The sequence below is a fragment of the Oryx dammah genome, unplaced genomic scaffold (assembly GCF_014754425.2).
Source record: "Oryx dammah isolate SB20612 unplaced genomic scaffold, SCBI_Odam_1.1 HiC_scaffold_27, whole genome shotgun sequence".
NCBI classification, from domain to species: Eukaryota; Metazoa; Chordata; class Mammalia; order Artiodactyla; family Bovidae; genus Oryx; species Oryx dammah.
The window spans coordinates 51,415,419-51,438,172 of NW_024070211.1; the positions used below are offsets into that span (position 1 = coordinate 51,415,419).

The 22,754-nt window shown below is 34.8% G+C and overlaps 1 protein-coding gene across 4 annotated transcripts in view; it reads right to left on the bottom strand.

The window, feature by feature from the left end:
• SLC39A10 (solute carrier family 39 member 10) overlaps positions 1-22,754 on the bottom strand; it is a 155,452-nt gene that overhangs the window by 2,878 nt on the left and 129,820 nt on the right. For all 4 annotated transcript variants that reach the window (XM_040228892.1, XM_040228893.1, XM_040228894.1 and 1 more), the window contains 5 exons: positions 21,629-21,817; positions 16,519-16,639; positions 14,968-15,336; positions 13,775-13,855; positions 5,170-5,360 (listed from right to left, as the gene is read on the bottom strand). In XM_040228892.1, the coding sequence (XP_040084826.1) occupies positions 5,170-5,360; positions 13,775-13,855; positions 14,968-15,336; positions 16,519-16,639; positions 21,629-21,817 (951 nt within the window). The remainder of the gene's footprint in view (positions 1-5,169; positions 5,361-13,774; positions 13,856-14,967; positions 15,337-16,518; positions 16,640-21,628; positions 21,818-22,754) is intronic.

Consider the following 22,754-nt stretch of genomic DNA (forward strand, 5'->3'; position numbering starts at 1 on the left):
TAATAATTTTGAACATGGTGCTAACTATATTTTAGTCAAACACTTAGAAATTTTATGCTCTAGCTATGTACTAAATAAACACTAAATCTGTGCCCTCCTCACCTCCCAACAGAACACATCATATATGTATTAGTTACTTTTTAAAAGTTTTACTGTCTACCAACATTTCTGCTAAAGTATAAAACTTTAGCAGTTTTGCCAATGAAACTCAAACACTACAATTCCCACACTTACTGATATATCTTAAGCTCACTGAGAAAGTAAGATTCCTTTGGGGGATATTTCATTCAAAACTATCATTTATTCACCCTTTTCCATCTAAATTCTCATTTCCAACTGAACATTTCACCAAGGATACACAGTAACAAGACAATTCCAAAATTGATACCTCTATGCTCTTAAAAGCCATTATTTTTCTTCCAATGATAGACAGAAATAGTGTATCAAGGCTGTGCAGCAGTACTACCAAGTTATGCATGCTGTCTTCACAATGTATTCTATTCTCCTAACAGTGATAACATTTTTAAAATTTGAAAGTTTCCAATATCTTTAAAGGCACAGTGCACTGAAAAGTATAGTTCAGCTTCTAAAGCACAAGCATATACCACATTTAAAAATAATCCATAGAAAAGTATAAAACTAAAATCTTTAATGTGTCTAAGTAAAAAGGATTTGCTGAAGGATGAATGTATGTGCATTATTATAAGCATACATTCTTCCCACCCAAACATAATCAAAATTTAAAAAGAACTATTTCCAATTTTCATATTCATTTTTGTTTGTTGTTTGTTTTTCAAGCTTGCAGTGAATATCTACAGGACACTGATATGCTACTCTATTTGACACTAAGCTTTTACTCCAAACAGTATCTTGGTTCTCTGGGGTTTAGGGAGGAGAAATGCAGTGTTAAGTACATAATGTCTACAAGGAAGAAATATCATTATTCATTATTAAATAATGAATACAATTAATTCAATTACCATGCTCTGACAGTGCTACAGTATATTTAACAATCTCCTGAGAGTCCTATTTAAGAACTACTTCATGCTGGTTATCTGTTCGGTTTAAAGAAGTCTGTGCAGTAGTGTATGCTAATGGAGGTTACTGTTCTTATCCAGCAGAATTAAGTAGTAGAGACCATTATAAATGTCAAAGGTGGATAACTGTCACAGACACTATATGGTCCACAGAATTTAAATATTTATTATTGTTTCTTTTACAGAAAGTTTGCCAACCCCTAGATTAAGACTAAAACTGGCAGGTTCTTACGTATCATTTTAGAAAGAAGACTACTTTTATTGTTACAAAAACTTTTTCCCCAAGATTTTATGGTTACAAAAACTTTTAACTTTCCTTAGTATTTAAGCATAAACAATATACATTCCACAGAAATATTCCCTCTAGACATGTGCACATACCAACAAGAAGAGGCACCATAGTGCCTTCCTCACACTCAATTCTGTCCTGAATGCTAATGCCAATAGTGTCTGTCATAACCACTGTTAAGAGCCAGCCAGTACCTACTTATATGATCACAGGTGTTAACATGCAACAGTGCTTGTTGATAAACAGGTGCTATCCAAAGCTTCCAAAAACCCAGAAACTTCCAACTTGTTATCTGTCTAAAACTAAAACTACTGGTATTGATGCTATCTTACTCAATGACTATATAAATCAATATAAACCTCCTCCTTCTAGCTAAAGTAGTCTTTATAAAACAAAAATGAGATAATGTCTGTCATTGTTGCTTAAACCTTTTAATGGTCTCCCAAAATTCATAAGATAGACTAATCTTTTTAGCATGGCAAATTGTGACTCATGATCTCATCACCATCTACCTAATTAATGACACTGTAGATATATTACCTAATATATGTCCTAAATGAGTCCTAAAACATATGTGGACAGTTTGTCCCTGTCTTTTAGAACACTTAGGTGTTTTCAATTGAGACATTATAACTACTCTGCAAAAAGTATTTTTTTATGAAATATGATTCATTTTTATTTGCTTGCTTTATTAGCAATAATCATTTTATTTCCTCAGAATATAGTCCCAGGAGTAGACTGGACTGGTAAAAGAAATGATGTTATTTCTTATATGCCCTTTCCTCTTGATTCTGATAAACTCTTCTACCTTTTTTAAATACTTGGCTCAAATTTCCTGTTCCAGAAAACTTGCCTAATTTTATTTCCCAATTTTTTAGCTAGACTCTAATTCCACAAACATGGTACATCAGTCTATCATAACATGCATCCAAAGGATTGTAATTGATGGCTACTTTTCTTCATTAGACTATTAATTCCTTACTATAATGACATTCTTGTTCTTTTTACAAGTTTAGCTCTCTAGTATAAGAATTAGCTCATTCACTCTTCATTCAATTAATTATGAATTAATTATACATCTCCAGCAGTAACTGAAATATTATAAAAATGCCTGCCTTCCAAGAACTGATTGCCTAATGGGGCACAAAATGAACTCAATAAATAAATAAAATGTTCAGTGTGTTATTAGTAAATTTAGATACAAGTGCAAATGAGAAAAAGTAAAGTAGGAATAGAGGATGTGAAATGTTGGTGTGGAGACTGAAATTTTAGATAGGGTGCCTCAAGAAGTAAGGGAACTGGCCAGGAGAATGTCTCAGGAAAATATTCCACAGGAGTAATCAGCGAGAGCCAGGACCCTGAGGCAGAGTGTGCCTCCTGGGGGAGCAGAAGTGAGGTAATGTTAGGAAAATTAGGGATGGAAAGGGAGAAGAAACAGGAGGATAAAAAACCTTGAAGATCAAAACAAGAACTCTGTGCTTCTGCTTTAATGAGACAGAAAACCACTGAAGGGTTTGAAGCTCACAAGTGATATGATCTAATCTAATCTTACAAGGATCACTTGAAAAAAAAAGGTTACCCAAGGTGTGGTGATAGATACAGAGTGTGGTGGCTAGGACAAGAGCAAAAAAGCAGGGAGAACAGTTAAAAAGAGATGATGGTGCCTGGAATGAGATTGGAGTATAGGTGCTGAGGAGATGGAGCCCCAGTATATGAGGAAGTGACAGAAAGAAGAGAGTCAAAGAGAGATACTCAAGGTTTTGATCTGAGAAAGAATAAAGAAGAAAAAAGTTATCGTTAATAGATGGAGGGTTCTAAAGGAAGTGCTGGTGTAAGGAGTAGGGTTGGCAAATATCAAGAGCTGGTTTCTGAATATATTGTTTATAACACCTTTTAGATACTCAGGTTAGCTGGTAGATAATGCTAATCTGGAGTTAAGGAAATGGCCTGGGCTAAAGATGTAAAAGTGAAAGTGTTAGTCACTCAGTCATGTCCAACTCTTTGTGATCCCATGAACTGTAGCCCACCAGACTTCTCTGTCCATGGAATTCTCCAGGCAAAGTGGGGTAGCCATTCCCTTCCCCAGGGAATCTTCCCAACTCAGGGATCAAACCTGGGTCTCCTGCATTGCAGGCCAATTCTTGACTGTCTGAGCCACCAGAGAAGCACAAAAAATGTGATGTGATACACTCTCATTGTATGTGTGTGCTCAGTCGCTCAGTCATGCCTGACTTTTTGTGACCTCATGGGCTGTAGCCTATCAGGCTCCTCGGTCCACAGGGTTTTCCAGGCAAGAATATTGGAGAGAGTTGCAAAGTTAGAAATTATCAGCCAATAAATACTTAAAGCCATGAGACCAGGTAAAATTACTGAGAGGACTTTCATCAACATTCAGAGTTAAGGGCAGAGAAGAAAATCCAGCAAAAAACTAAGAAAAGGCCAGAAATGTGGGAATTCAGGAAATAGTGGTGGTACAGAAGCCAATGGCCAGGGAAATATTCCAAAGAGAAGAGAATGATCAACAGCCAAATGCTGCTTTTAGGAAAAGTGAAATGAAGACGAACAGGGTAAGTGACCAGCGGATTTAGCAATGTTCTGGTGAATGGTAGATCTGACAAAGTAACCTGGCAGAGCAGTCAAGGAGAAAACCTAATGAGCTAGACTCATGAGAGAAGAGAATTAAAAAACAAGAATGGGTAATTGCTATAACTGGGAAGGAGAATAATAAATAGGGCAGTAGCTAAAACTGAAACTGGAATTTAAAAAGATCCTCTTCCACCCTAACTTTTTAAGATAGGAAAAGTAACATGAGGTTTATATACTGATAGGAATGATCCAGCAGGAGGGAAAAATAAATGATGCAGGAAAAAAGGAGAAATTTAAGGGAGTTGGGTTAGAGAGGGGATAGATAAGATCTAGAGAACAGTTTGAAGGAGCTGGATCTAGCTAGGAACATAGACGTTTTTTCATAGTAACAGGGACAAAAGCATTGACACAGGGAAATGAATAGATGGGAACTAGTGGGAAGTTGTCTCAGTGGCTTCAGTGTTCTCCATGAAATAGGAGGTAAGGTCATCAGCTAAACATGAGGACATTAAGTGAAGTGTTAGAGGCTTAAGGAGAGAGGAGGTAAATGGCTGCTTCTGGATATAAAATAAAAATTATTTTTTCTTACTGTCCAAACTTGCTATAATAAATATTCTGTAATTAAAAATTTAGGTTATATAACTGAAACGAGACTATCTGAGTCTACTAGGTAGAAAAGTGAACACTGTTATCTAGTTAAAAACAGAAATTAACCAAATTATTCTGCAAACACACTGCCTAACAAATTTAGGATATAAAAGTAAAATTAAACTAATTAGTGTTACAGATTTATTAACTTTAAACTGAAGTTAGAAATAAGGGCAATGACATAAACCCCTTGGAATATAAACCATTTTCTGCAGAAGGCTGGAAAAATATAGTACTTCCTTCCTATTTGCTATTAAGCAAGCTCAAAGAATTATTTTGTTAACCATAAAATAACACTTTCACCCCAATATTACAAAACCTTCAAAGTACTATAGTAATTTTGTAATTATACCTTTAAATATTATTGATGGTTACTTTGAATAGTAATATTATTTGATCAAAAATTTTCAAGATAACTGGTTGCCAAAGAAGGAATCCTCCTACTTAAATGTCTTTTCTTAATAGATTATTTAAGATATCATATGTCTTTAAAATGGGTTATGTTTATTAGTCTTTCAAACTACATCCAGAGAGTTCTTCCCATTTTTGCAAGTTCACTCTATTTACAAGTTTAGTATAAGAACAAAAATATAAAATAAGCTGTCTTACCATATCCACCAAGGCTACGTAGAGGAACATGCCTGCAGTGATTGCAAAGATCCAAAGTGTGATGTTATTGGCATATTGACCAACAGCTGTGCCTATGAGCATGCCTATGTAAGCCATCATGGCAGAGAGGAGGTTGTATACAATTGCTTGCTTTACAGTCATGCCTGCTTTAAGAAGAACTGCAAAATCACCTGCAGTTAAGACATAAAGTAAGTTTTAAAACCACAGGATTTTACTTACAAATTCAGGAAAACACCAACAAAAAAACAAAATTAAGAATGACATAAAAAGATATATCTTTATAACTGAAATTTTATAATGAAATTTTATTTTACTTTTTAAACCTTAATACATGCAAAACCTTGGGTGAATCCCAAAGGCATCATGCTGAAAAAGAGTCTGGAAGGTTATATATGATTCCATTATATGATATTCTCAAAAAGATAAAACGAGAGTGATGAAGAGCACTTGGGGTCACCAAAGGGCAAGGACAGTAAAGGGATGTGACTACACAGGGAGAGCATGAAGGGGTTTGTTGAGATGATGGAACTGTTATCCTTGATGGCGGAAGCAGTGACACAAATCTATATTCATGTTAAAATTCAAAGAACTGTATATCAAAAAGCAAGGTCAATGTTACTTGATAACTGAAATGAAAATTTTACAGAACACCAAAAAGATGTAAGAAAAAAGAACCTCACCACAGCACTTTTTGTGAGCAACAAATAAAGCTCTCTACTCTGATCTCTGCCCTCTCTAAGGGAAATGGGCTAAGTAAGAAAAGAGGTTACCAGATTCTAAGTATATTGTATGCAGTTTACATTTATGTTTTCTTTATTCCAAAAGAGAAGTTAAATCTTAATTCTGAAAATCCTAAAAATGTAAAAAGAATAGAGAGACTTCTCACTTATCTGTCTAAAGCTGCTAAATAAAGGATTAAATATTGATTAGAGACATTACTAGAAGGGCAAATGTTGCTAGAACTAAGTCTTGAAGCTAAAGGGTCAAAAGCAATAGTTTCATTAATTGTAAATATTTTTGTTTTAGCTACTAAATATACAAACATCCAGTCAATTACTGAATGTTCAGTAGATGCAAGTTACTATACAGAATACTGAGGGCTGTTTCTTTCCCATGAGAAGAATACTGTTTCTTTCCCATGAGAAGGTAACTTACATGACTAAAAGCACATGATCTAGGGGGGTGTGTGTGTGTTTTAAGCTATGATTACATGATTCTCATTCATAATAGGTAAGTAGAAGTTAACAACAAAGAAATTAGTGCAAGGCATTATTTTCCATGTTCTAATGAAATGCTATAAACTACATCCTGCAACATTATTGGGAAAGATAATAATATCGAGGAGATTACCTACTAATGGCTTCTAAACTGCCATTCTCCAGTTTTCACCTAATATTACTATACATCCTGTATCTACTCTCTCTCATCTTAAATACTTAATTCTCCTGCTGAGACTTGGATTCAATGTCAATTTTTATCTCTTCTCTAGAGTTTTAAGTTCCTCTGGGCTTTCTTCCTCAGCTTCCTCTAAGGAAAGAGTTCCCTAACTTCTTCCTCTACAAAGTTCCTCACCACACTTTCAATAATTCACCCATCTATTGTGTTAAAGGGACAATTTCATTTAGCAGGGTTTAGGTAATGTAAGATGAGACTACAGAAGTGACTTTTAGGTTATAAAATATAGTGTTTCCTTTTATAATTTCAAATAAAATTTTTAAAGGAGCATTATTAAATACTCATTGAACCAAAGTATCTAAAATACAAACATCAATTCTGATTCCTTCCTGATAGTACTGGGTGGGAAGATGATTACTTTCATTCCTGAATAACCACCAAACAGCATGAATTAACTAGACAAGATTCCAGATGAGATATTTAGTTAATACTTTTTAAAATTAAGGTATAACTTACATATATAATCCTCCCCTTTTTTGATGTTGAGTTTTGACAAAAGTATATATTTTTAAAAAGTATATATATTATGTAAACATAACTATCAGACTCTGCTTCTTTACCTGCCCAAACCCCAACATTTCCTTAGGCCCCTCACTTCTAGTGATCTGCTTTCTTTCCCTACAGTTTTGTCTTCCCCAGAACATCACATATATTATGTAGTCCTTTGAGTCTGTTTTTTTTTTTTTTTTTCCACTTAGCATGATGTAAGATTCATCCATGTTACAATTTATATCAGAAAATCATGGCTTTTTACCACTAAGTAATATTGCATAGATGAACAATAGCTTATTTATCCCTTCAGTAGCTTAAAGACATTTCGGTTGTTTCCAATTTTTGGTAATTGTGAATAAAGCCACTATACACATTAGATTTTTGTATCAACCAAAATTTTTGTCTCCTGTATGTAGATACCTAGGAGTGGGATTTCTGGCAGCAATTTACGGGAGTTCTGGTTGCTCCTGATCCTTTCCAGCCCACAATGATAAATCCAGTACTGAATTCTCATGTGTTTATCTGTTATCTGCATAACTTTAGTGAAATGCCTGTTCAAGTATTTTACCCATTTTTAAAAAATTGTTGAATTGTTGGTTTTCTTATTACTGAGTTGAGAGGTCTTTAAACATCCCAAAAGATTTTGGTCAGATATATATCTTCCGAATACTTATTCCTAGTCTTTGGCTTGTCTCTTTATTCTCTTTAAGTGTCTTTTGTGTTGTGTAGAGTTTTTACTTTTTAGGAAGTCTACTTTATTACTTTTTTCCTTAAAGTAAGTAAGTAAAGTCACTCAGTCGTGTCCGACTCTTTGTGACCCCGTGGACTGCAGCCCACCAGGCTCCTCAGTCCATGGGATTCTCCAGGCAAGAATACTGGAGTGGGTTGCCATTTCCTTCTCCAGGGGATCTTCCCAACCCAGGGATCAAACCTGGGTCTCCAGCATTGGAGGCAGACGCTTTAACCTCTGAGCCACCAGGGAAGCTTAGTAGAGATGTTTTTTGGCACTGTATATAAGAACAACTTGCTTAATCCAAAATACACAAGATTGTCTGTGTTTTCTTCTAAAATTCTTTTATATTTAAAATTTTTTTCATTTAGATTAATGATCCATTTTTAATTTTTGTCTATGGTAGGAGGACATTTTTTTGCAACTAGATATCCAATTATTGCAGAAACATTTGTTGAACTATTCATTCTACATGGAATTTCCTTTGTACTTTTGTTGCAAATAAGTTGTTATATGTGTGTGGATTCTATACCTCCTTCCACTGATTTATGTACCTATTTTTTAACCAATATAAATTGTTTTGATTATTGTGGATTTACAATAAGTCTTAAATTTAACCTTGGTTTACTTTTTAAAATTCTTCTGGCTGTTCCTTTCCCTTTCCATGAAAGTTTTTGTAAAAAATTAATTTATCTCCAAAATAGTCTATTGAGATTTCAATTGGGAATGTACTGAATCTACAGGTAGAATTAGTATCTTAGAAATGCTAAGTCTGTTGGTCCATAAACTTACAATAGATCTTAAGTTTCCTCTGATTTCTTTTGTTGGCAAATTGTAGTTTTCAGCATACAGATTCTATTGTAGACTTGGTTAGATTTAACCAAAGTATTTTGTATTTTTTGGTGTTACTGTGAACATTACTTTTTAAAGATTTCAATTTCTAATTGTTCAATGCTAGTATATAGCAGTATAAATGACTTTTATATGATGTTTTTATATCATGATGAATCATTTAAGAATCTATCTTTGTCCTACTCTTATCTCAGGTTATAATTTCCTCAAAGTTATCTGCATATTTTTCTACCCTTCTCTTCTCAGTAAGAACCTACATAAACATTTGAAAAATAAATCAAAGGAATCCTCAGTTGGAATTTGCACTGAATATTGATTTGTCAAATCAATATTCTTTCCTTTCTGCTGACAATGGATATCATTAGCACAAAGAATGAGGTGTGCCTACCAAAGCTGTTATATTAATGCAATCCAATGTTATAATTATGTTAATATCTGCTAATAGGAAATCTTTGAGTTTTTTTAAGTATATACTGTAAGGTTCTTTTTGTCTTAACTAATGCATGTATATAGATGTATAAGTCTAAACAGTGAATGTTCAATTTTCCCTGGACAATTTAGCACATTATGAGTATCTTATTTTGAATTTATTTAATTCTTAATACTCATGAGAAGGAAGGAAAAAATGGACAGCATTATAGACAGCCACTCTAAGCTGAGTCTTAACACATTATTGACCAGGGATTTTTTTAAAAACTAATGCCTGTGGCATTAATACATCTCCAGTCAATAATGTGTTAGTAACACAGCTACATTTATTTATCAAAATGTTATTTCCTTAAGTTAAAACATTGGTCAATGTCAAGAAAAGAGTTTGGATCATCTACCTTTTTGGATTATCCTCAACCTCACTTCCCCTTTATACATTCTTATATAGGTTTTCTTATAAATTATTTTTCAAATGTTTCAAATATAGCTCCTTATGGAAAGGGTAGAAAAAAGTGGAAAGAATGCAAAATAATAATATTGCAACTTACTTAAATTCAGCTACACAAGTTTGGCAAAAACAGAAGAAAGAGTAATAAATCAGGTAATCTCATATTCATTACTGTACACCACAGCAAACATGAAATGAGAAATCTGGGTTTTCTGTTTCCTCTGATGGCTTCAATTTCTGCACACCTCTTACAGGGGACCTCCCTATATTATTCTAAGGTTTAAAAGTACATGTTTTTTTCATATCACATTCCCAAACACACAAAAACCCTACCTGGAACACAATTAGAGAAACAGAAATCTGTTCAGAAGAGGAACATCAAAATTTGGAATTACTGAGTGGACTGAGGATCAGTCTCCAAGGTACTAGAATGTAAGCAACGCTTGAACAACGCAGGTGCCCAGTCGAAAATCTGTGTATAACTTATAGTCAGTCCTCCATATACTCGATTCCACATGTGCAGATTCAACCAACTGCAAATCGTGTAATACTGTGGTATATACTATAAACCTTTAAGACACAGTAATGGGCACTTTGGTAAAATAGGGCGTCTACTGATTAGATTATCCACTCATACTCATTTGGAGAAGAACAGAATGTAGAGAGAGGCATAGAAGCTTCTGAGTCAGAATTACTAGGCAAGGAGAAAAACCAGTCCCTTGGAGGCTGAGACAGATGCTTGGCAGTTGTATAAGTTGTATAACTTGGGCTTCCTCAGTGGCTCAGCTGGTAAAGAATCTGCCTGCAATGCAGGAGACCTGGGTTTGATCCCTGGGTAGGAAAGATCCCCTGGAGAAGGAAATGGCAACCCACTCTAGTACTCTTGCCTGGAGAATCCTATGGACAGAGGAGCTGGGCAGGCTACAGTCCAGGGGATCCCAAAGAGTTGGAAATGAATGAGAAATTAACTTTCACTTCACTTTCATATACTATAGAAAAAAAATTCTGCACGTACATTGACCAGCATAGTTCAAACCCATGTTGTTCAACAGTCAACTGTACATGTTTTTCCCTTAGGGTATCACTTTAGTATAAAAATCTCAGAATAGTTTTAAGAATTCATAATCAAAAATTTAGCTAGGAAAAAACAGGTTTTATATCAAAGTATCCTAGAATGTGACATATTAGGCTGCTTTGCCAACATCTTAAACTGCTAAGTGGAAAGAGAACTTGTCCCTATCCACCCGCCTAGTGTCTGTCACAGCCTCAAAGGGACTGGTTTTTCTCCTTGCCTAGGAATTCTGACTAAGAAGCTTCTATGCCTCTCTCTACATTCTGTTCTTCTCCAAATAAGCATGGTTAATCTAATCATAGTAGAGACATATATCTGGCCCTGTTTTACCAAAGTGCTCATTACTGTGTCTTAAAGGTAAAAACTTCCTTTAGGCCACTTCCACATTGTAGATGGATTAAAAAAAAGCCAAAGCCCTTCAGACCCACTCCAGAGGAGGAAGTTGGGCCATTTCTTTATGATCTTTCTTTTCCAGGAGCTTAGGCAACTACCATGGGGCAGTTTGTCAACTTAGCACAAGGCACTGGGGGAAAACATACATTTTCATGTCTCACTCCTCTCCTTCTGGCAGAGCAGATGTACATCTGGATTGGCGTTTCCTCTTATAGCAATGTAAGAGCAATAATGTTAGTTGCTCAGTCATGTCCAACTTTTTGTGACCCCATGGACTGTAGCCAACCAGGCTCCTGTCCATGGGATTTCCCAGGCAAGAATACCAGAGTGGGCAACCATTCCCTTCTCCAGGAGATCTTCCTGACTCAGGGATCAAACCTGGGCCCCCTGCATTGCAAGCAGATTCTTTACTGTCTGAGCCACCAGGAAAGCCCCAAATAGTCACATCTTAATCTCTGGTTTGTAGGGTAGAACAGGTAGAGATTTGGAGTCTCAATATTTCACTGAGGTGTCTTGGCTCAGGCTTTCACCAGAACTCTGCACTGGGTATCAAGCAAGGGCTTACCTAGCCAATAAGCTATGTACTACATTTGTTTTATGTGTAGTTATCATTGTGTGTCACTCCTTCAATAAGAAAGTACAGGGGGAAAAAAGGAGTAAGTGGCAGGAAGGCAACCATCCCTCACTTCCAAAGTCTCTGCTGTCAATTCTGTGCTGAAATGGAGCATGGCAAGTGGGTCAAGGAGAATTCAGTATAACCGTACTTAATCATAAAGTGGCCTGACATATTCCTTTTAGGGGGTAGTGGGTGGGTAGGAAGAATGCTGAAGGCTTTCCTGGCATACTATGGATGTGTGTGTGTGTGTGACTATTCAAGTTTATTATTAAGGAAACTTAAAAAAAAAGGGTTAAAACAATTAGGCAATGTTTCTTATATATAAAAACTGACAGTCTTGATTTGTGTTGCTACTGAAATGCAAGGAAGTTATTTGGTACATCATTCTCTCACTAGCATAGGAAAGCAGTTAAATGTAACTGTGAGATATAATATCTCACAATGGGAGATGTAATATCTGCACACAAAAAACCTACATTATAAGAAAATAGGATATCTAAAAGGGAAATACACTAAGCATTAAAAGAAGGACCTATAGAAAGCAAGTGATAAAGTTTAGAGGAAAGATAAACCTGAGGCATGGTGTACTGGAGGGCAGTACTGAAGTTAGAGGAAAAAAGACTTAACATGCTACACTAGGGACAGACCTAGCAGAACAAGCCAGTTAGGAGGGAATAAGCAAACAAACAGGTCAGGCACCCAGAGTGCAGGTTTGATGAACTGTGTTTGGGTGAAGTCGAAAACAAGTAACAGCAATTCAGTGAGTGAGGCTGAAAAGGTAGGTAGAAGCCAGATGTGAAGGTCACTGAAAGGAACATTAATGACTCTCAGCTTTTATTTTACATGTAAAGGAAGGGGACTGAAAGATTTTGATTAAATAAGCAAGTCACACCTAGTCACACAGTAACATAGACATATGTCAAGACAATAAGTATATAAGATACACTGGAACAGAACTATTAAGTACTCCCTATGAAAAATGCCCAAGGAAAAGACAATGAGGGGTCTGGATAAAGGATTATGGGACATAAAACAAGATATATGATTATATGCCCAAGGTTGACAAGGTAAATAAAACTATAAGGAATCAAGTCCTAAAGAATAAGCACCAAGTAAGCAGTAAGAGATTTTTTTAAATTTATATGAGCAGTTAGTAATTAAGAAAATTATATAAGTTAATTCTACTCAAAGTGAGGCAATCAGTGTACCACCAATCAAGATAAACAGTCAAAATGATAGACATTTCAGTCAGAAGAAAGGGCACAGAAGAAATTCCTTGGCTACTCAAGAGATGCATTTGTTTTTTCTTCCAAATTTATGTCGCCTTCATATCCCTCATATTTTCTATGTGAATGTATGTTCATATTTTTTCTTCCATTTCAATTTATAGGAAGAAACCAAAACATAAGAAGAGAAATTTAAAAAACAATTGCTGGATCAAAAAATGCCTATTAATACAATAAAGAAATATCACTGTACACCTTATAAATGGGCAAAAATTAGAGAGTTAATGCTAAGTGTTCCTAGGGATGTAGAAACAAAGGAATTCTCAGTTATTACTGCTAGAGAGGACACTAGTTTGGTCCTTCTCCACAGTGATGTGATACTCTCAGGCATGCATATCTTAGGGTCCATCAGTTCTGTTCCCAGGTATACCCCATTAGATGTTCTCACAAGGGTCTCTCAGCATCAAGTCTACAGATGTTCAATGCACCATTATCTGTGGTGGCAGGAATTTAAAGGATACATGATAAGTCCAATTACTGGGTGCTAAGCATGTAAAAATGTGGTAAATACACACCTTCAAGTACTAGGCAGAAACATTAAATTAATTCATGGAGTTAAAAATATACTGATTAGTAAATAAGTTAAGAAACAGAGTGGGCTATAACAATATTGTTTACATAAAATAAAAATACATAAAAAACAATACACACTTTTGGAAGCACATTAACAAAAATTTCAGTAAATAAGAGAATGATGACACTGAATACTTGCCATCAGCCATTTTTTATGTTTTAACATCTCTAAAATTTAGATGCATTTATATTAACTCTTACATTTGATGAAATCTGATAAATTTTAAGATCATGTTACCTAATTCATGTGGCAGTTCATGACAGAAGACAGCTATAGAAGTACTGATTCCTCCCGTCAATCCAGCACTGAAAGCTGCTCCTAAGGTTGGGGGGGTGGAAAAAATCCAAGTGACATTTACTGATCTTCTCTTTTTCTATTTTCATTCATAATGGCAGGTATATTCTCTTTTACCTAATTTCATAATGTATGAGTGACTCACTAATCTCATATACTATAGTTTTTGAACACAGAGAGTGAAGTACAACAGGTATGTGACAACCAGAGAAAGCTAATCAATGAAATAAATATTCCCTATTGAATTAAATTCTTTATTTGTGTAATCTTCTAATTCACTCACAGCGTCAGAGCAGTAACAGTTTTAGTGTTTCAACCTCTGACCTCAATTTTAAGTCATGTAAGTCTATAACTGCACTTGTTCTTGCAAACTAATATCTATAGATATTCAAATATTTAAAAGTATCCATATCCACATTTTTCTAGGTCTAGAGCATGGGTGGTATAAATTATTATTTGTCAGATGGTCCTGAATGCTGAAATCAGAGGTATACATGCGTTTGCTACTACTTGTAAAATTCTTTACTCGTTAATGATGACAGCCACTAAAGCTTCAAAAATATGATCTCTCCTGAAAGAAACCAAAGCCTACTTCTGAGTAATTATTTAATAGTCTGGATCTCAAAAGAAAATTATGTATTGATCACATTTAATGTTCTCCTAAACTGGTAACATCAGTTTATATTAACAAGATTCTAATATATGTTTGGATTTGATATAATGGATTTTTATCATTGTAAAATTTTTCTTCACTTTTCAAAGTATAAAAAAAATTTTAAACCCAAGATTCAAATTCATTTGTTCTTATTCAGAAATGTGTAAATGTATGAATTTGAAAATATGTTAAGGTAGCTTTTTCAATATGGTAACTATCCCTTCAATAAAATATCAAGTTACTAAAGAAGTATACTGCAGACATTTGTTTACATGTTCAAAGAAAAACCCACTGAAAGTATACCTTTATGCCCCCAAGTAGACTTACCAAAGACACTGACATCACCTTTGGAAAAGCCAAATGACAGGACTAATATATAACAGTATACTTGTTAAGCTCCAAGATTAGTATTAAAACAGTGGAAAACAGAAAATGGTCTTAAGGAATAACAAATTATAACCCAAGTTTTAAGCCTACTTACCAATTGCTAACCCATCACTGAAATTGTGGATGCCATCTCCCATGATTACCATCCAAGCGATATTAGCTATTCCTGTTTCTTTCAGATCTGATCCAGAATGACAGGGACCATGTGAATGATGAGAATGTTTGTGGTGCCACTGATGATTATGCTTCCTCAGCACAGTTTTACTCTCATCATGGTGGTTATGTGCAGTAGCATGGAGGTCGTGCTCATGAATGGCATGCATTCCATCACTGTGAGAATGGTCCATGATTTTCTCCTCTTCTATATGAACGTAATTTTTAGGAGGGGATTCTTGCTGGCCTTCTAAATCAGTCAGTTCAGTTTCATTAAGTCGATCTTCAGAAACAACCGAGTCATCAGTTCCTATATTTATAATGGCAAAGGATATGCTTTATCAACAAGTACATGAATGCATATTTGCTTAATTTAAACCCAGACAAAATAGCAGTGTAATGAACAATTCCTATGTGAAAGTCTTTTATAATTCCTAAATAGATATTAAAAAACAAATAAGGAAATATACATATGCATACACATAAACTGGGGTTTTGAGAGTCTAAAAGATGAATCAAATGAAGTAAATGAAAGGAACTGAAATCAACAGCAGACAAAGAGAGGAGAGAAACTGGCACTCATGAAGACATGTGAAGCTTAAGGAGCATATCACCAACAGTTGAAAATAAAAGTAGAAAGTTACTGTAGAATTCCCATGGTAACAAAATAAACCCATAATTTTTCAGAGAACAAAGGAACCTTAAAGTTTACCCACTCTAACTTTCTTTTATCATTTAAGAAAACAAAGAAAATTTAAATCACTTGCATCCTCTGGGTGCTTTACATATCTGAACAAGATCATTTCTAGATCATTATGAAAATGAAGTTTAAAAACCCGTAAGTTTTTTTTAAATGAAAGTTGGCCTCTCATCTAGTTTACAAAAGCTATTATATGACAAAGATTTGCTTCACAAAACGTATTTTGGGGTATATCTAGGCTGCCTCTTCTACAGAAAATCATTAGTAATATTCAGGGGAAAACATAAGTTCACAAATGGGAAAAATTATAGTTAAATATTAGGTTTTCTTGAAAATTTTAAGCTACCTCATCATCACATCAATACAAAACACAATAGATGAATGGAGGAGCAGAGATTTTTATGTACAAGATCACTCTCCTTTAAGTACAAAGGCCTACTCTCCTTTTCTCACATGAAAACAATCATATATGGAGGGTACAGAGATTTTTGCATTACCAAGAAATAAAACACTAATTTAAAGATGTTTTGTTTCTTTTTTTTCTGTAAAGTAAAAAGTGCAATATCTTCCTTGCCTGGTAATATAATGAATTGGCCCTATATCCCAGTATAATAAATAAGGCTGAAAATAATGATAACATGAACAAAATCAGTTGAGACACATAAGGAAATAAAAGAAACTAATATTAGAGAAGCCACAAAGACAAATTTCAAACAACACAGGTACAGTTTAGATGCAAAATTTCAATTTTTATATTTTAAAGGTTTCTCTTTAGTCAGAACTGTTGTCTACCGGCAAGAGGCTTGAGCTGAAGCCAGTCAGCATCTGGTGTATTATTTAACTTATGATCTGAAAGCTTCCTTCCAATAGCCGATTCTTCTGTGTTCTGCTTCATAAACCATTTCTGTTTTCCCTGAAAAAAAAAAAAAGAAAAATCTGTTATGAGCATTAAATCTGCAGGCACAATTAGCAACAGTATTCATTGTTAACATCTATGGGAATAAATGGTAATTTTATAAAATATTTAGAAAAGGAGAAAAAACTTTTAGAAATTAATCAAAAGATCTAACCAGATGAAAACTCCAACTAAAGTTGTATGTTTTTTTTCAAATATTCAACTAAATGGTCCAATTCATATACTTCCAAGATAAGAATAGGGTAAAGAGTACTGTATTATTATGTGCAACCCAAACAAAATGTGTGATATATATGTAATATTGCTCTCATTTAATACTGTGTAGGAATGGGAAATTTTAAAAAATGAAAGCTTATTCCTTTGAATTTCTTTCTGTATTTATCACAATGCCACTTTCCCCTATATGTGACAATAATAGAGACAAACTTGAATTAAAATCCTAAGTCTAGAGTTTACCTTTATGACACGTGGACAAGTTAAGTTTATTAACCCTAAAAATATTCATCTATAAAATGAAAATGAGATTCTTACAAGGATTAAATGAGGTAATATATGAAAACAACCAATTAATTACTACTGACTTAACAGCTTTGCAATAAAGACAACTTTCCTTTCTCATTTAATCTGTTCTGTAATAAAGTCTGTTATATTTCACTGTTTAGTTTTGAATTTTCCTACATTCTCTCTTGATAGTCTGGCTTCTTCTCATCAGTCTATCACTAACAACTCTTCTGACTTAAATTTATACTTCTAATCAATGTTCATATTTTAAAAAGCAAATAACTATTTTAGAACAGAACGAAAGTAAATCCTTGCTGGTTTTGCTTATAGGCTGTGAACTATGTTTCAGATGTTTAAGTCTTCTAACTGCTGCATAAGTAGATTTGTTACAGCTGACTGAACGTGCAGTAAAGTCTCCAAAAGATGGTCACCATCAATTTCTTTTCTCCCTGTATAAGTATTCTTTTCCATCCATAAGGAACCTTATGGTGGAATCTATTTAGAAAACTAAGATCATGGCATCCGGTCCCATTACTTCATGGCAAATAGATGGGGAAACAGTAGCTGACTTTATTCTTGGGGGTCCAAAATCACTGCAGATGGTGATTGCAGCCATGAAATTAAACAATGCTTACTCCTTGGAAGGAAAGTTATGACCAACCTAGGAAGCATATTAAAAAGCAGAGACATTACTTTGTCAACAAAGATCCGTCTAGTCAAGGCTATGGTTTTTCCAGTAGTCACGTATGGATATGAGAGTTGGACTATAAAGAAAGCTGAGCGCCAAAGAATTGATGCTTTTGAAGTGTGGTGTTGGAGAAGACTTTTGAGAGTCCCTTGGACTGTGAGGAGATCCAACCAATCCATCCTAAAGGAGATCAGTCCTGGGTGTTCACTGGAAGGACTGATGATGAAGCTGAAACTCCAATACTTTGGCCACCTGATGCGAAGAGCTGACTCATTTGAAAAGACCGTGATGATGGGAAAGATTGAGGGCAGGAGGAGAAGGGGACGACAGAGGATGAGATGGTTGGATGGCATCACCGACTCAATGGACATGAGTTTGGGTAAGCTCCAGGAGTTGGTGATGGACAGGGAGGCCTGGTGTGCTGTGCTTCATGGGGTCGCAAAGAGTTGGACACGACTGAGTGTCTGAACTGAACTGAATTCCTTGTGCCTAAATTTTCGCAGGTCTTTTGACTTGCTTTGACCAAACAGAATCCAACAGAGGTGATTCTGTGCTGGTTCTGACCTAGTCTGAGATAAGCCTGGCACCTTTTGCTTTTTCCTCAGGGAATTTGCCCACTATGCTATGAAGAAGCTCAGTCTAGACTCTGAAGAGAGGCCATGTGGAGGAGTACCAAGATGCAGAAACAGACTGAGGCATTCTGAGACCTTTCCAGCCCTGAACTGCCCTAGTCAACCCAGACCAGAGGAGTTTGAGTGAGTCACTCAAGCTGACACCGTGTGAAGCAAAAGAACTGTCCCACTGAATCCTGCCTATTTCGGGGGCTTGGGGTTGTTCTGCTTCATAGCAGTAGATAATAGAAACTGAGGAAACAGAAAATGTTCAAAAGAAAGTAATATGGAGACACCCTAAAGAGAAGAAAAGAAACAGCAGCTTTAACATGAGATGAAGAAAAGAAAAAAGGAAGGAGATAACAACAGTACAAAAGTCAATGAGACAGATATAGAAAGTAAAACACCAGCTGGGAGTCTGTTTAACTGCTTTGTTTCTGACTGTCGACTTTCCTAAAAACTTGCCAAGTGACTACCCTTAAAGCCCCAACTTGCTGAAACCAGTCAGCATCTGGTATGTTACTTAACTTGTGTTCTGAAAGCTTCCTTCCAATAGTTGATTCATCTACACAGAACAACAAATGTCTGTTCTACTCAAATATCACTAATTACCTTTCTTCAAAAAACACTATATACTTTTTCATCTTAGGTTACTTATTGTCCTATTTATCATAAAGGAGGAGAACTGATTTATCTACCTAGACTCTCTTCTTTGGTATACTTGAAGAATTCCTTACTATTACATTTAGAATGCCACGTAGAGAATGGTATACTTTTCAGATTTTTACTCCCCACAATTTCAAATATACAAAAAATTGCCATGTTTTGACAATTCTCTTCTTATGCATCAGTTTGCTTTATAAAAATGTGTTCAATTTTGTCAGTAAGTCTAGGTTCAAAACGAGTTCGAGATTAAATTATAAAAATTTATTTACTTTGAACTATATCTTAAAGGACTAAATTTCATGGTTCACGTATTGCTGAAGCCTGGCTTGGAGAGTTTTAAGCATTACTTTACTAGCATGTGAGAGTTGTGCAGTAGTTTAAACAGTCTTTGGCAGTGCCTTTCTTTGGAATTGGAATGAACATTGACCTTTTCCAGTCCTGTGGCCACTGCTGAGTTTTCCAAATTTGCTGGCATATTGAGTGCAGCACTTTCACAGCATCATCTTTTAGGATTTGAAATAGCTCAGCTGGAAGTCCATCACTCGCACTAGCTTTGTTCCTAGTGATGCTTCCTAAGGCCCATTTGACTTCACATTCCAGGATGTCTGGCTCTAGGTGAGTGATCGCACCATCATGGTTATCTGAGTCATTAAGATCTCTTTTGTACAGTTCTTCTGTGTATTCTTGCCACCTCTTCTTAATATCTTCTGCTTCTGTCAGGTCCATACCATCTCTGTCCTTTACTGTGCTCATCTTTGCATGAAATGTTCCCTTGGTGTCTCTAATTTTCTTGAAGAGATCTCTAGTCTTTCCCATTCTATTGTTTTCCTGTTTCTTTGCATCAGTGTTAGTACACACAATTGAAGAAAATTAGAGCCCCACAGTAATTCCACAACTTTTTTAGAACCCTGCAATTTGTATTGTGTTCTAAATTTGTTATTTACAGAGAGGGACTTTAAATTGTTTATCTAATCAACTTCTTCTAGATTCTCTCATTTAAATAATTATCTTAATCACATTCTCTTCCCTATGCCATGACTCAAGACCTCCTCACCTCTCCTCTAAAAATCCTGCAGTAATCTCTGATTCATTTCCTTCCAGTCAATTTTACCTTGGCATCCCTCCCACCATTGTCAATTCTTCACCTATCCACATGACCTTTCACGTGGCCCTTCACAAGCCAAATGCTGTTAAATCTTTTCACTTTTCTCTAAGTTGATCCTTCAGAGGTCCTTTGACCATTCCTGAGATAACACTTCACTGAATGCACCATCTTGATCAAATCTCCTCTGGAAGCAATTAAATACAATGCCTTGACTAAAATATGGCCATTAAAATTAAATACACTACTTGGAATATGATATGAAAATACAGATGAGAAGTAGAATTTATTTCCCCATGCATTTAGATAACAACTGGAAATCATGATGCATGAGTCAAAGTTTCAGAGCTAGTTTGTGGCTAGACAAGAAATAGAATCACTCTTCCTGAATCCCAGTTCAGAGTTCTATTCTAAGCCATATGTCCCAAGAGGATATATACAAAACACATACATACACAAACAAGAATATATCTGTAAAAAAACAGCATTAAAGTTCTATTATAAGAGTGGACTGTATATATTATGACAACAATGACTATCCACTGTTCTTGAAGATTTTTCTTTTAATATTTGTAGCTAACTAAGAAAATGTAAAAATTTTCTAACTTGTTATTTTGTGAACCGTTCTAAAAATGTCCTCTAGGATTTACTTAAACAAAATATACTGAAAACAATCAGCATCAATATCACAATCATGTTAATGAGATATATTCAAGAAGACCCTTAGAGACAGATGTCAACAGGAAGTGTGTAAATCATAGTGAATGACAGTATCTTATTTTCTTGTGGGAAGAATTCTTTTAGGTATTTGTCTTATTCTACTAAATGTGGCCCAAAAGACAGTTCATGACAAACAGGGCATTTAATCAATAGTCCAAGTACCATCTCCGAAGTGCTTTGTTACTTTAAATGAACCACCAAATCCTTAATTTCTTTAATATTTTCTTCCTACAAAGCCTTCTGAATCTAAATTCTTCTTACCTCTAGTACTTACACCACTGGCAAGGCATTTCTGGTATAGAAATTTGTTGTGTGAAAACATTTTCATTAAAAGATATGTCAATGGAAGCCTCTAATACTTGAAAATATTACCTATGAAGACCAATTAGACTATTTATATATTTTTGCATTTTTACTAAGCATAAATTGGCCAATATTTTTCCAAACTACTTAAGTTAACTAGATAAGAAGCAACACAAAATTAACTGAAACTGGAGTCCTATAGCTTGATTATAAATGCTAAAACAAATGTAATGACAAAAAAAACTGGCAAAGATCAGTTTTTCCTCTGAAGACAGTCTATTCAATGATATTTAATACATACCAACACCATGATTAAGAAAAAACACAAGGCCTTCCCCAAAATAAAGGTTTTTGAGTTCTACCTTTCAGAAAACAAATAATTAAAAAATACTTACCCTTTGCTGTTTGTAGTGCTTAAACATTCTAATGCAATGTTCAATGATAAATAATAAGTAAATGCCTCCTAGAGCAACGAGTCCTTTCAATACAGCATCATATTCTTCCAGAAACTTCTTAGATTCGTGTCCATGAGAATGTCCATGCCCGTGTGCATGTTGATGACTGTGATCATGTCCGCCCTGAGACTATTAATGAGAATAAGAAAAGTTTCTAAACCAGTAATTCAATGCTACTTTGCGAATATAATCTCCAGAAAAGAAAAACAATCCCCTGTTACATCACTTGAATATAAGTAGTCTTCCATTTAATTTTGTTATACTCAGTGGCCTGGAAAGTACTACACTTCATGGTAACTCTAAAACAAAGACCAAAAATTTCAAACAGCTATCGGGGTTAAGATATTAATATATCCTATAGTGAGAGAATCAATCCAGGAGTAAGAATAGAGGGAATGATGTGTCCTTTGTAAACTGAAGTAAATATGACCCAGATATAAGACTTATTATCTGTAAAACTAAAATAGACTAATTCACCAGCAGGTAACCATTTCTAACTCCCTATAATCTAACTTTCTCTTAAGCTAATTTTTATAATACTTTTCTTTATTAATTATTTCGAAGAAGTGGTGAGATGTTATGTCTGTGTATACTGTTGAACATGAGCAAAAGTATATAAACGTGTTTAATTTTCTATACTTTAAATCTTTAGCAAAAATAAACATGTATACAGAAACAAAGCTCTTTTAAAACTGCAAAACATGTAAGTTCTATCATATTAATCTTAGAGAATGTAAAAGAGAACTGGTCCTCAGTATTTTCCCTCTTTGTAATATTTATTTACATTCTTTCCTTATTTGCAAGTGGTCAACAGAAGAGGTTTCTAAACCTCTTAAAGAAGATAAGACCATTACAAAAGGAAATAGCTTCATTTAATTAACACTTAAGAAAATAAATAAGTTAAATAGCACTTAAACATTGTTTGCACTTCAACTGTTGCCCCAGTTCTGAAGCAGACTGTTGCTATGCTTGGTGGCTGGGGAGAAAGGGCAGGCAAGAGGTTAAAATAAATGGGAAAGTAGTTATATATAATGAATCAACAGCCAAAAAAAAAAAATGCACATTC